This window comes from Olea europaea, chromosome 7 (assembly GCF_002742605.1).
Source record: "Olea europaea var. sylvestris chromosome 7, O_europaea_v1, whole genome shotgun sequence".
Lineage (NCBI taxonomy): Eukaryota > Viridiplantae > Streptophyta > Magnoliopsida > Lamiales > Oleaceae > Olea > Olea europaea.
The window spans coordinates 21,824,787-21,839,283 of record NC_036243.1 but is presented as its reverse complement, the minus strand read 5'-3'; the positions used below and the strand labels follow the sequence as shown (position 1 = coordinate 21,839,283).

Genomic DNA, 14,497 nt, shown 5'->3' with positions numbered 1-14,497 from the left:
GATGACTTCCCAAGTTTTGAGTTGGTCAACTTTGTTCAGATCTGTGGGTGGCAAAAGTTGGTGGAGAGACCACATCCACTCTATGAGACTTTATGCCGAGAGTTCTTCGCCAACTTCAACAGTGACATTGATACGCCAGGCTCCGAGCATTTCCATCAGACTTGGGTGCAGGAAAAATGGATTATGTTCTCTCCCGAGGTCATTCATAATTACTACCAGCTTACCATAGAGAATGTGATTCCTCTCCCAATTGACTTTCACTGGAATGAAGTGGCTGAGGTTTTAATGGGGCGAGAGAATGCATGGCCCCTCGAAACTACCAAGTGGCATCAGATTGAGTTTATCCCTTCCATAGCGATTCTATGGCTCTTTATGTGCCACAATATCGAGCCCATATCACACAGGACTACATTCCCAGATCAGACATCAGGATTCATCTACCACTTGGCTCAGGGCAACAAGATTGATCTCACTACTCATATATACAATCAACTACACTCATTGGGAACTTGGAGAGATCGTCGCTTTACTTTGATATTCCCGAGCCTCATTAGTGGCATATGTCAGGCTGCGGGTGTTGCCCTCTTACTTGAGGAGTTACCTGAAAAATCCAGCCTCGTGATCAAACGAACTACATTTGACGCTCAGACAAAACACAGAGAAGAGCAAGAAAATGAGCGACGTAGACAGCAGGTAGAACAAGGCCAAATCCCTTCAGATCAGGAACACCCACGGGCTCCAGCACCACAAGCTGACGTGGATAATCAATTGCTAAGACAGATATTCTCCACCACTACAGGCATTAGCCGAGACTTTCACAGTTTCTTTCAAGATTTTGGCAACATGACGATTGAATTGAGAAGTTTACAAAGAGACAATCACCTTGCGTTGAACTATATTAGAGATGTCAGGGATCATGCTACAGTCATGCGACGGGAGGTTGATACCATGAATGGTCGGCTGAACATGTATGTTGGTCGGGTGGACGGTATCCAAATGAGGGTCAATGAAACTTGGGAGAGCATGAGAGCTATCTAGGCCGAGCAGACACAACAGTCTACCTTGATGCGGGAACTGAGTGAGATGATGCGGCAGCTCCTTGGACGATACCCTCCTCTGCCAGATGATGGTACAGCAGGACCCAGTTTTCCGCCACCTCATCCATTTTGATTCAAGGGAAGTATTATTTACCACATTTTGATTTTCCCTTTTATGTTGTCCGTAAAATTCTATCTTTAATTTTCTGTTAATTTTACATTGAGGACAATGTAGTAACAAAGTTTGGGGAGGTGACATAATTTTATAATTTTAACTAAGTATTTGTGTTCATCGGTATCTGTATTCCACAGTGTGTGCATAATGAAAAAAAATTACCTATGCATTTTATTTAGTTTTGCTTTAATTCTTTTCATGCATGCTTGTGTGGGCTTGATAACCTTACTAGCTATGATGTTATAATTGGACTAGTTTAAATTGTAAAAACGTTGGATCTGATGCAACTATGCTAACTGACACTTGTTGATGCAAAATTTGACATTATCTGTGCACACTATTCATGCTTGACATGTTAGATAAATGATTGGATTTTGAGCATAAAATAGGAAAAGAATGATAACCTCCTATTGAATTAAACCGTAAACTGCCTTAAGACAGTTTGGTGATGGTTGAGCTATTGTAAAGGAGCGTTGAGATGAGAGGAGGTTCCGTGCATAAATTTTATTGTGTGGATTATCTAGACCAGTGAGGTGAAGATTAGGTGAAAATCTTAAATTAAGGGTTAGTTTTGGAAACTAAATGTCTAGAACAATAAGGGCATAAAATAAATTTGTGAGAACAATACACTTCTTTTCATGCCTTTATGACTCGAGCAAGTAAGCCTGTAAAAATATTTCAAAATCTGGTGCCCTAAAGTCAACTGGCTTGGGAGTCACCGGCCTAAAACTCGCTAAAAGGGTCATATAGAAAGCAAGAGGGAAAGAGGTTAATAGAAAGTCATCAGATCGAGCCTTTATAACTCGAGTGAATAAGCCTACAAGGGTTTAAAATCTGGTGCCCTAAAGCCAACTGGTTTGGGAGTCACCGGTCTAAAACTCGTTACATGGGTTATATAAAAAGCAAATGAGAAGATTAAAATAAAAAAAAATGAGTAGCTTAATAATAAAATCAGAAAAATTAGAGAAAAGAGAGATGATAACATGAAGAAAAGCCCTTGGACATTTGGTTAAAGAAACTATTCCTTTGAAGCAAGGCAAGTATCCTAGTTTAATCTTGAGTGTCGAAGCGATCAAACTTAGGAAAGCCTTCACTTATTGAAATGTAAATTTGTGATAGTGGGATTAATCCAAACTACGAGAGGGTGAAGACTACAGCTATGTAAATTCCTAATTTTAAAATACAATCCTGGGATAATTGAGTGAAAAAAAACATAAGTTTGGGGGTTGTGTATCTCTCGAGCGAGTAAGGATACAATTGACCACTCGGGGTCGGGACTCAAATCCATCATGAACCTAATATGTTGGCATGAACTCACACACAAACGTCAAGTACGCATTTAATAGGTGAAGGTTGATGTCATTTTTGCACTAATATATTTTCATCAAATCAAACACTTAGTCCAATCTTGAGCCTTAGCAGGGTATTAAGCCATGTTTGTTTAGAATTTAGTCACTATCTTGTTTGAGGACAAACAATAGTTCAAATTTGGAGGGTTTGATAAGTGTGTTTTTGCACACTTATTTAAGTCATAAACATGACTTAATTACGAGCAAAATGATTGAATTGTGACTTAATTTCGTTACATTTGTGAATTGTAGGGAACACCAATGAACATGGTGAAATACATGAGAAAAGACGCGAAAAAGGACTAAAATGACACAAAGTGAAAGTTCAAGGACCAAGGTGCAATTACCCAAAAGTTGACCCTATGAACAAATCAAGGAATTGGTTGAACCAAATGCCAATTGATGATGCCTTGGGATGATGGAATAGAAAGAGTGAAGAAAAGAGGCCTAGAAGTGAAAGATTCAAGTAAAGGGACTAAACTGAAGTTTTTGGAAGTTGAAGTCTACCATGTGGTCGCATGGTAGAACTCTCGTGCGGCCGCACGAATGGATGCAGGGAATTTAAGTGGAAATATGGAATAACCATGCGGCCGCACGGATTAAAACCATGCAGTCGCATGGCAATTTGTCTTATACGAAATTTTCTTTCCTTATACAATTAAAACTCTTTCGGTAACCTAATATTCACGAGATATAAATATCAAAGAAAGTCTAGAGACGGCCAGAACGCATTGGGAGGTAGTAAAACACATTTTGAAGAAAATTTGGAGCGCAAGAACGAAGATTGACTATTGTGCTATTTGTACACTTTCCGTGCACACATATGGTGACACCCCTCTTACATGGAGAGGAGTCATGAATAATTTATTATGCGCGAGACCTTCTCCCTGTGAGGGAGGTATAAAGGATTGTGTATACCTTCTATGTACACATAGCGTAATCCTTGCACCAAATGGTGCAAAGTCAATTTTACCCCTCTTTTATTTTTCAAATATAATGGTTGAGGGTATTTGTGCCATTTTCTATTATTACTATATTTAATGACATGATGTATTATTATTTTTTATTTACGGTGTTTCTTTGAATTATACTATATTTTTAAATTGTTGAGAAACATAGCAACATTTTAAAAATTGGCCCGAACATCGAAAGAAATAAAATAAAAGATCAAGGGTTAAAGGTCGAACCGAAATGAATTGATTAAATTATTACATAAATAAATAAAATCAAAAAATATTTATGACATTATGTAAAATTCAAAATTATACTTATTTTATAGGTAGTATATTAATTTAAAAAATTCACATAAATTATAACAAAGTGTTCCTACATTTTCATGGAGTTGATTTCATTTCCCTCTCAATTGTTGGGAGCACCAGTCCCACGTGGAAATCAACAATTGTTATAGGGGAGAGAGAGGGGATATAAATAGAACTTGCTGGTATGTGGTTACTGTATGCATGCTAAATTGAATAATGTTGTTCGAACAGGGTCACGTCGGCCCCTTGGACAGACGGGCCACAGGCCCTATTCGTCTAGCAAAACTCTGCTAAATTTGTTAAGCATTTATTTCACTTTTCAATTTTGCAAAACTTTCAAAATTAGTTTGATCTAATTTTTTTGAACACGCGTTCACACACACACACACACACATATATTTTAGACGGTTTGAGTGTTTACAATGAAAGTGTCAAAAATATGAAAAAGAAGCGTTTAAATAAAATTTTATTTAAAAATAAAATTTTGTAACTTTGAAAAACAAAAAAAATATATTATTTTGAAATTCTAGAAAATATAAAGTTTAAAATCCTAAAATTATTAAAAAAATGAAGAGAAATTCAAAAATAAAAAAAAAGTAAAATCTAAACTTTGTTAAAAATAAATTTCTAAAAAAAATAAAATTATAAAAAAATAAAAAATTTTAAAGAAATAAAATTCCAAAAAATTGTTGAAAAATGAAAATTATATAAAATTAAAAAATAAAAACAGTTCAAACCCTTTTATTATTTCAATAAAAATTCTAAAAAATATTTAAAAGAGCACATATAGAAAATTCAGTTCATGTCATTAATTTCTTTTTTCCCCCTATATTCTGCCAACTTAATTTATTAGTTAGTTTTATTTTACTTCTGTAGAAAAAAAATAACATTGAGAGATTTATCAATTTTATAATGTACATAGATGACAAATCAAAAGTGTTTTCAACAAATTTAAACCGAAACATTAAAATAGAAAACTCAAAATAAACTCAAAATTATAAATTGAAATGCAAACGAAACAGGCCCTTTATTTTTGAGTTAAGATTGACCTCGAAAAACCTGAAAACATAGCAATCAAGTTCCGATTGAAGATTCACTGATTTTATAACAGGTTTTAAATAGTGGATATTCAAGGTTGAAATGCATGTGTTCGACTATTTTATTGGTTCAATTGACCGAGCATGATAGATTTTGATACATTAAAAAAAAAAATATATATATATATATATATATATATAAAAAAAATCTTTTGTGAATACTCGATACAAGGATTTGAAAGAATTCGTTTATGGAAAATGGATCATGCGTCTTCTCTCTCTTATTTTTACTTAAAGGGTTGGATTTGCCGGATGTCGGGATCTGTTTAAAAAATAAATAAAATTTTTGATTTCAATGGTAAAATGCCTATAAATACAAGTTAAACATATAACAAATGGTATCACGCAAGCTTATAGGACTCTCTCTAAGGGGAACAAATAACTTCGAAGAAGCCAAAAATAATATTCTTAACAAAATGCTAATTGAAAAAGTTGTATGTATTTACCTGAATTGTTTCAGATTAGATGGTTGCAGTTGAGTCCAAATTAGTAATGAAGACTACGAACCTCCTCCAATTGAGCCTATCACTCAAAACACTTCAGGGCCAAAGGAGAGAGATTGGTCAAGAGTAAAACAGGTAAGAATCAAATATTAATAATTATTTAATCAATGAAACATTTAAAGATCATAAAATAATAATATGAATGAGGTGAAACCCAAACAAAAGGAAAGGAGGAGATCAATATAAAAAATAAATAAAATTTTTGATTTCAATGGTAAAATGCCTATAAATACAAGTTAAACATATAACAAATGGTATCACGCAAGCTTATAGGACTCTCTCTAAGGGGAACAAATAACTTCGAAGAAGCCAAAAATAATATTCTTAACAAAATGCTAATTGAAAAAGTTGTATGTATTTACCTGAATTGTTTCAGATTAGATGGTTGTAGTTGAGTCCAAATTAGTAATGAAGACTACGAATCTCCTCCAATTGAGCCTATCACTCAAAACACTTCAGGGCCAAAGAAGAGAGATTGGTCCAGAGCAAAACAGGTAAGAATCAAATATTAATAATTATTTAATCAATGAAACATTTAAAGATCATAAAATAATAATATGAATGAGGTGAAACCCAAACAAAAGGAAAGGAGGAGATCAATATCATATATTTACCTTGAATCGAGTAATATGGATATTCCAAAATCAATCACACGAGGCTTGCACGATTCACATCGGGGGCCGAGATTTTGCCACCTTGGCCCCTAGTTCCAAGCCCGGGATTTTATCCCGGGTCGAGCAGCATTTTCCTACAAAGGATTCGTGTAGTCAATCTAAATTCATAACCAGTACTCCAATAATGGGCAGAATGTCCAAATTGACCGCTAGTCCATATGCTTATTACAAAAATTCTCCACTTACATATTCTCTAAATTCTTAACTTCGTCACAATGATGTTCAGTTCAACTCCAATGTCGGTGCAAACTCACTCTAAGGGACACCAAACTTTGCACCAAGAATTGTATTATATGTACACTTTCCGTGTACACATACGGTGACACCCCTCTCACATGGAGGGGGGGCTCTTATATAATTTATTATGCATGGGACTCCCTCCATGTGAGGAGGTGTAAAGGATTATGTAGCATAATCTTTGCACCAAATGGTACAAAGTCAGTTTTGCCCCTCTTTTATTTTCCAAACATATTGGTTAAAGGTATTTGTGTCATTTTTTATTATTACTATTTTTAATGACATGATGTATTATTTTTTATTTATTTATTTAAGGTGTTTCTTTGAATTATACTATATTTTTAAATTGATGAGAGAGCAACATTTTAAAAATTGGCCCGAACATCGACATAAATAAAATAAAAGATCAAGGGTTAAAGGTCGAACCGAATTGAGTAGATTAAATTATTAAATAAATAACTAAATACAAAAGGTACTAATGAAATTATGTAAAATTCAAAATTATACTTATTTTGTAGGTAGTATATTAATTTAAAAAATTCACATAAATTATAACAAAGTGTTCCTACATTTTGGTGGAGTTGATTTCGTTTCCCTCCCAATTGTTGGTAGCACTAGTCCCACATGATAAATTGAATAATTGTTATAGGGGAGAGAGAGACAGGCTATAAATAGAACTTGCTGGTATGTGGTCCCTATATGCATGATAAATTGAATAATGATGTTGGAATAGGGTCACGTCGGACGATTTGAGTGTTTAATGTGAAAATGTTAAAAATATAAAAAAATAAGTGTTTAAATAAAATTTTATTCAAAAATAAAATTTTTAAAAAATATATATATATATATAATTTTAAAAAGTTATTATTTTGAAATTCTAGAAAATATAAAGTTTAAAATTCTAAAATGATTAAAAAAAATTGAAGAGAAATTCAAAAATGCTAAAAAAATATATATATAAATAAAAGTAAAATCTAAAATTTGTTAAAAATAAATTTCAAAATTTTTTTTTGAAGAAATAAAATTCCAAAAAATTGATGAAAAATGAAATTTTTTTTTGGAAATGTAATATCCCAGAGCGGTAGATTCTACCACGAAAGTCAAGGAAGGACGGCAGATAAATTAAAAAATAAAAACAGTTCAAACCCTTATTAATTATTTAAATAAAAATTCTAAAAAATATATAAAAGAGCCCATATAGAAAATTCAGTTCATGTCATTAATTTCATTTTTTTTTAATTTTCTATATTCTGCCAACTTAATTTATTAGTTAGTTTTATTTTACTTCTGTAGCAAAAAATAAACATCGTAAGATTTATCAATTTTATAATGTACATATATGACAAATCAAACGTGTTTCAACAATTTAAAACTGAACATTAAAATAGAAAACTGAAAATGAACTCATAATTAAAAATTGAATCGCAAACAAAACGGGCCCCTTATTTTTGAGTTAAGATTGAACAAAAACCTGAAAACATAGAAATCGATTCAACAAGTTCCGATTGAAGATTCACTGGTTTTAGAACATGTTTTAAATAGTGGATTTTAAAGGTTGAAATGCATGCGTTTGACTTGATTTTATTGGTTCAATCGACCGAGCATGATAGATTTTGATAACAATGAAAAACAGATACTGACTGTTGTGAGTACACGATACAAGGATTTGAAAGAATTTGTTTATGGAAAATGGATCACGCTTCTCTCTCTTATTTTTACCTAAAGGGTCGCGTCGGGAGCTATTTTAAAAAAATAATAATAATAAATAAAAAATAAAAATTGATTTCAATGGTAAAACACCTATAAATACAAGTTAAACATATAACAAATGGTATCACGCAAGCTTATAGGACTCTCTCTTAGGGGAACAAATAACACCGAAGAAGCCAAAAAGAATATTCTTAACAAAATGCCAATTGAAAAAGTTATGTACTTACCTGAATTGTTTCAGATTAAATGGTTGCAGTTGAGTCCAAATTAGTAATGAAGACTACGAATCTCCTCCAATTGAGTCTATCACTCAAAACACTTCAGGACCAAAGGAGAGAGATTGATCCAGATCAAAACAAGTAAGAATCAAATATTAATAATTATTTAATCAATGAAACATTTAAAGATCATAAAATAATAATATGAATGAGGTGAAATCCAAACACAGGGAGAGGAGGCTATCAATATAATATACTTACCTTGAATCGAATAATCTGGATATTCCAAAATAAACAGAGCAAGGAGCAAAGAAGAATGATGAAGTGGGAGAAAGTTGTAGGGAGTAGAATGTGAATTGTCTAGGCATATAAAGTAACGCTAATCAAGAACCTTCGCCGAAAGGAGCTTAGGAAGGAAAGAGGCTGGAAAGCGCTAAAATTACCAATGCAATTATTGAACCAGAGGGAGTATTTTTTTACCAAAGAGGTTCCCCCTCTTATATTTTTAGCGATCACATCCTCAAACTTTCTTTCAAGGATGAATGAATATGCTACAATAGAATAAAGATGTGGGAGAAAGCTGTAGATTATTATTATTTTTTTCTTTAATCACACAATCTTTCATAAAATTATATTATACGTAAATCGAAAACTTTTTCTTCTTTTTTAACTTCCTATTCTCCAAAAAAATATGTTATTTCACCCATTAAATTTTGAAATAATAGGGGCAAATGGGGGTTTTACCAAGAACCTTCATGGAAGGAAATTAGGAACAAAATTCAATTATTGAACCAAAGGGAGGGCCCATCAAGTCGGTGGAGGTCGGAAAGCACTAAGAATTGTCAATGCAATTATTGAACAAAAGGGCCAAAACATCTCTAAGCTAATTATTTTTTTTAGGGGACTAAGCACTGGAAAATAGTTATATTTACTAAAAATTATTCCTTTCTTTTTATGAAAAGCTTTTGGGCAGTTGCTTCTTGTTGATCTACAATGCAGTTTAAACATCAAATATCATTACTCTTTAGTGAAGTCATAAACAGTCTTTTATTTATTTTAAAGTTCTTCTTTTTCATATTTTCCTCTGCAAACCTAACAATCCAGATTAAGCACATGGACTCTATCATCCTTGAAAAATATCCTTCCACGAAGGAGACTGGAAAGCACTTAGAAATGCAATTATCGAAGCAAAACCATCTCTAAGGTAATACTGTTCTTTGTTTTTCAATTTACCCTGCAGTAGAAATTACAAAGTAATTATCGCTGAGATAATTCAATTACAAATTACCAACTTTCACCATGGATACAACAATGAGTAATGTCAATAGAAACAGTAGTCAAAGTCGTGAAAGAAACACAATTCACACTTCAGAGAATGAAATCCGTGCATGTGAGTGTGGGTATAAACGGGCTTCATAAATTACTGTGAGACGGCTCCCCTTAGCGACTTAGCGTGGGCAGCAGAAAGGGAATAAAAGAAAAAAGAAAAAAAAAAGAAAAAAAGTATTGTTTGATCTTCTTGCTTTGGATCGGCCACTAGTTTTAGCAATAAAAAGGACCAACTAATAACAAAGGATTCGTGCAGTAGATCTAAATTCATAACCAGGATTAAAAACCATATCTTGTATATCATCTAGGTAAGTTTATTATCTACTTTGTAAAGATTTGGAGTTCCTTCTTAAAATGTCAACTTTATTAAAAGAAGGGGTACAACCCTTATAAATTGGTTTATGTTTTCATTTTTAATTGATGTAGGATTTTATACTTTTAACATGTCCCCACAAGATGGTGATTCATTTGAGCAGATCAATTTTGAAATTCGTATGTTCATTTTTTAGTTTTGATCGGATCGGATCGAATCGTTCATTAGAGTTTAATGAGCTCTAATACCATATTAAGATTTAAAGTTATATTTTAAAATGTCAATATTATTAAGAGGGGTATGTCAAATTCTTATAAATTGGTCCATATTTTCACTTTAATCGATGTGAAGTTTTATCCATCAACATACCTTGGCCTGAATTCACTAATCGAGGTAATAATTTTAATTTTTTTTTTTTCGTGTCTATATATAATATAGTAGCAATAAATGGTTGAAATATCTAAATTTTTTCACTCTTAATAAATGAGATAAACCTTGATTCACTATTCATTTTTTGTCTCATTAGTTTTCACACTTGACCCTCTTTTGAGCTGGTTTGGTTAATAATTTTTTTTCTTTTTTTTTCCTATGATAATAATAATAATAATAATAATAATAATAAATGGTTGAAATATCTAGATTTTTTCTAGTAGTAAAGAAGACTTTCAATTAATTCATTCTTCTTTGTTCTGTCTGTAGGAAAAAATTGACATAGGTTCATCTTCGTTTACAACGAATCTAAGGTATGTCATTTTTTATTTTTAGTGTCTATGCATGAAAATTTTAATGGGCCTCCTCCAGTCGAGCCTATCACTACAAACGCTTCAAGATCAAAATTACGAGATGTATCACAAGTAAGAATCAATATTAATAATTATTTAATCAGAATAATGAAAGAAAACATTTAACGGTCCTATAATAAATTGAATCAATTAGGTGAAGACTATACAAAAGGAGAGGAGGAGATCAATATTACATACATATATTTATCTTGAGTAAAATAATCTTGAAAATTCCAAAACAAATAAGGCCAGGAGCTAGCAAAGAAGAAGACTATCCTACAGTAGAATAATGAAGTTGGAGAAAGTTGTAGCGAGTAGCATGTGAGTTGTACAAGTATAAACATTCTTTTAGTACGACATTGACTAAGTTTACCAAGAACATTCGACTTCAAGGAAAGAGCTTGAGGACATGTTTGGCTACCTAAAAAAAGATTTTAAGCCAGAACCTTGGGTTGGGAAAGCATGAAGAGCCAAAATTCAATTATCGAACCAAAGGGACGGCCCATCAAGTCAGAAGGTGGTTGGGAAAAAAAGGTAAGAATTATCAATGCAGGGGCCTAAGAGATTTTTTTTTTTACTTGACTAAGGATTACCTCGCTAGAAAATAACTACACTCCGCTATAAATTATTCATTTTATGAAAACCTCATTATTTTTGTAATTTTGCGATCGCATCCTCAAACTTCATTTCGAAATGGATGTACTAGTAAGTTATCAGTTTAAAAAAATTATTATATTGATTTTTATTGTTGACCACGTGTTAGGTCTATTTTTTGAATCTATTGACCCCGAAAAATGGATTTGACACGTGGCCAACAAAAAATAGCTTCATGTAAGCTCCTCCTTGCGCACTTGGAGTACACTATTAGTCATTTATGACATTTTTCGATGATGGTGGAAGTGGTCATGAGCACTCTGACAATTAAATCAATTAAGTGGTAAATGAAAGTATGGAATTTCGGTAGTAGGAATCACCGGAATGTAAACATAAAGTTGATTTGGGAGGAAACAATGTAAAATAAATGGTTGGAGTTGCATTACCTTCATAATGGCACAAACATGGGCATTTATAAATGAAGGGGTGAAGAAAGGATCATTAGATGTGAGATACGTGGCCTTATCTGTCGATCAAAGCGTCTCTTCATAGACATCAATCAATCACTACATAGGTGGTCTAACAAAACAAATTAGACTTGACACTTTGGCGTCTGAGGTAAAGGCATCCTATCAATAGTCATAAGGATTTTATCTTGGATAGATTTTTGTATAAAAGATCTCTTGGTGTATTGGGATGGGTGCTATGTCTCGTAAAAGCAAGCACTGTTCTACCATGATCATTTTGTTGCTTCGCTTCAATGTAATCACCTCGATCGGCACTTCGGAACGCGTGTAGTTTTTATTGATATGCCTTGTAGTTTCGGGGCGTCGGTGTAATGATGTGGCAAGTGTGATGTAGAAGTGTGGGTCTTAGCATCTGCCACATGGCAAATGATCTGAAATCTCATTAGAAGAGGCGTTACAGTTATAAATGTTATTCAACATGTTTTAATAATTAAATTTCAAAAATATATAAAGTAGTAAGTGTTGATTGGGAAACATCATCCATGATGCAAATTGATTAATAGTTTGTTTTAATCTTGAATCTGAATTCTCCTCTCATATTATCAATTTTCTATGAGATTTCTTTATTTATTTACCTTGAATCGAATCATTTGGATATTCCAAAAAAAAACCGGGCAAGGAGCAAAAAAGAATTATGAAGTGGGAGAAAGTTGTAGGCAGTAGCATGTGAATGTCTAGGCAAATAAATTGACGTTAATCAAGAATCTTTCGCCAAAAGGAGCTCGAGGACATAATTGTCTATGCCTAAAAAGCTTAAAGTCAGAACCTTTTAAGGAAGGAAAGGGGTTGGAAAGCACTAAAATTATCAATGCAATTATTGAACCAAAGAGAGATTTTTTCTTTCTTTCTTTCTTTCTTTATTATTTTTTTTTTTTCACCAAAGCGGCCCCCAATCTTATAGTTTTGGCGATCACATCCTCAAACTTGGATGTCATAGTAATTTATATCAATTATAAAAAATTACTGGATTGATTGTTATTCAACTACTTTTAATAATAATATAAATTTTAAAAACATATAAACTAGTAATTGTCAATTGGGAAACATCATAGAGTTGATAATGCAAATTGATTAATGGTTTGTTTCAATCTTGAAACAGCATTCTCCAATATATTATCAAATTTCTTTGAGATTTCTTTATTTATTTAGAAAGATTGGTGACACTTTACAGATAAAAACATTGATCTCAACTTCCTATTTATGATATTAGATGATAAACCGGCTACTCTGCAAGGAGATTATAAAATGAATGTTGTCAAAAGAAATTTTTTTCTTCTACTTTTACAGACAATCCTGTCCTCCCACTCAGTTTTTCTTCTTGTCCAACTCCGTTTTCCCGTTCTACACATCTTTTTCATACAAATTTTTTTTATTGCATCATATTTTAATTGCAATTAAAATTTTGGAGTTTTTTCATTGTAAATTTCCATTAATTATGATTTCGCAACAATACAATAGACGTTAATTAAAACCACGATTCTATTGAAATTAATACAACAGATGTTGAATAGAATAATCTTGAAAATCCTAAAACGAACGGGGCAAGGAGCAAAGATGAATGAATATGCTACAATAGGATAAAGAAGTGGGAGAAAGCTGTAGCTTGTGAAGTTTTATATACATTCTCTTAAGTACTCCATTGACTCGCGTTTACCAAGAACCTTCATGGAAGGAAAATAAGGACGAAATTCAATTATTGAACCAAAGGAAGGGCCCATCCAGATAGGAGGAGGTTGGAAAGCACTAAGAATTATCAATGCAATTTTTTTGAACAAAAGGGCCAAAACATATCTAAGCTACTTAATTTTTTAGTGGACCAAGCACTGGAAAATTGTTATATTTCACTATAAATTATTCCTTTCTTTTTATGAAAAGCATTTGGACAGTTGCTTCTAATTGATCTACAATGCAGTTTAAACATCAAACAGTTAATATGTATTAAGCTAATGGACTAGATCTAATTCGACAGTAATAATCCATCCTCATATGCCAACGAAGGTGCATTCCTACAAATCATTGCATTTCCGTTCTTAGATTGCATATTCGTTAGATGAGAAGATAATAATATTATGGCATATTCTCTTTTATTTTTTATAACTTGTGTTCAGTTAATGTTTACCCAACTTTTATAAATAATTTGTTGGCTGAATTCAGTGGCAGATTTAGAAGGGGGTTTCCAGACTTTTAGGGGTGAGCACGAGTCAAGTTTGTCCAATTCAACCACCGAGCCGACGGTTCGAATTGGGTGAAATTCCAACCCAAAAATGAACCAACAGCGGAAGAAATTGACCAGAGTTGGTTTTATCGGGTTTATACGCTTGAAATCAATTATATAGTTTTACTTAAAACCAATATTGGGTCCAAACCAACCCATCAGATCTATCTGGGTCGTTTCCACAATTAATATATCCACTCCTTGTTTGAGTGAATTTTTTCTAGTATGGCATGTGTTCGTCTGTGATATAGCACGTGTTGTCGGAAATTCGACTAACGCAATCAAAAGAACAAATAAAATAAGCTGAAAATAGAAAACAGTAAATGAAGCGAGGTATGCCAATAAAATAAGCAAATCTCCTTAAGACAGATTTTGCCCCCCAAATGAAGTGCAAACGGGATTATGGACGTCTGTCTCCCAAGATACAACGCTCCTTCCAAAGTCGATACTGCAAAATACCAACATTGTCGGTCGAACC

General features: G+C 32.7%; 2 protein-coding genes across 12 annotated transcripts in view; both read right to left on the bottom strand.

Moving 5' to 3' along the window:
• The window catches only part of LOC111397442 (probable disease resistance protein At5g63020), a 68,769-nt gene extending 60,073 nt beyond the window's left edge, over window positions 1-8,696 (bottom strand). For 3 of the 11 annotated variants that reach the window (XR_002703249.1, XR_002703248.1, XR_002703250.1), the window contains exons 1-5: window positions 8,521-8,696; window positions 8,269-8,359; window positions 6,035-6,168; window positions 5,783-5,873; window positions 5,364-5,454 (exon numbers count right to left, since the gene is read on the bottom strand). The gene's annotated coding sequence lies outside the window, so the exon portion shown is untranslated. Of the gene's footprint in view, window positions 1-5,076; window positions 5,180-5,363; window positions 5,455-5,782; window positions 5,874-6,034; window positions 6,626-8,268; window positions 8,360-8,520 lie in introns of those variants that run through there. The other 8 variants (XR_002703251.1, XR_002703247.1, XM_023024380.1 and 5 more) reach the window with 8 other exon arrangements.
• Window positions 608-1,775, bottom strand: LOC111397443. The gene is made up of 2 exons (XM_023024387.1): window positions 883-1,775; window positions 608-793 (listed from the first exon to the last, which is right to left on the bottom strand). Exons 1-2 carry the CDS (start codon window positions 1,294-1,296, stop codon window positions 632-634), a joined length of 576 nt encoding a protein of 191 aa, XP_022880155.1. The 5' UTR covers window positions 1,297-1,775; the 3' UTR covers window positions 608-631.
• Window positions 8,697-14,497: the final 5,801 nt, after the last annotated feature.

Coding starts and splice junctions, on each gene's coding strand:
- LOC111397443 (XM_023024387.1), bottom strand. CDS start 1,296: ATGTCACCTCCCCAAACTTTGTTACTACATTGTCCTCAATGTAAAATT. Junction 794..882: donor CTAATATAGTTCAACGCAAG/GTGATTGTCTCT, acceptor TAATGCCTGTAG/TGGTGGAGAATATCTGTCTT.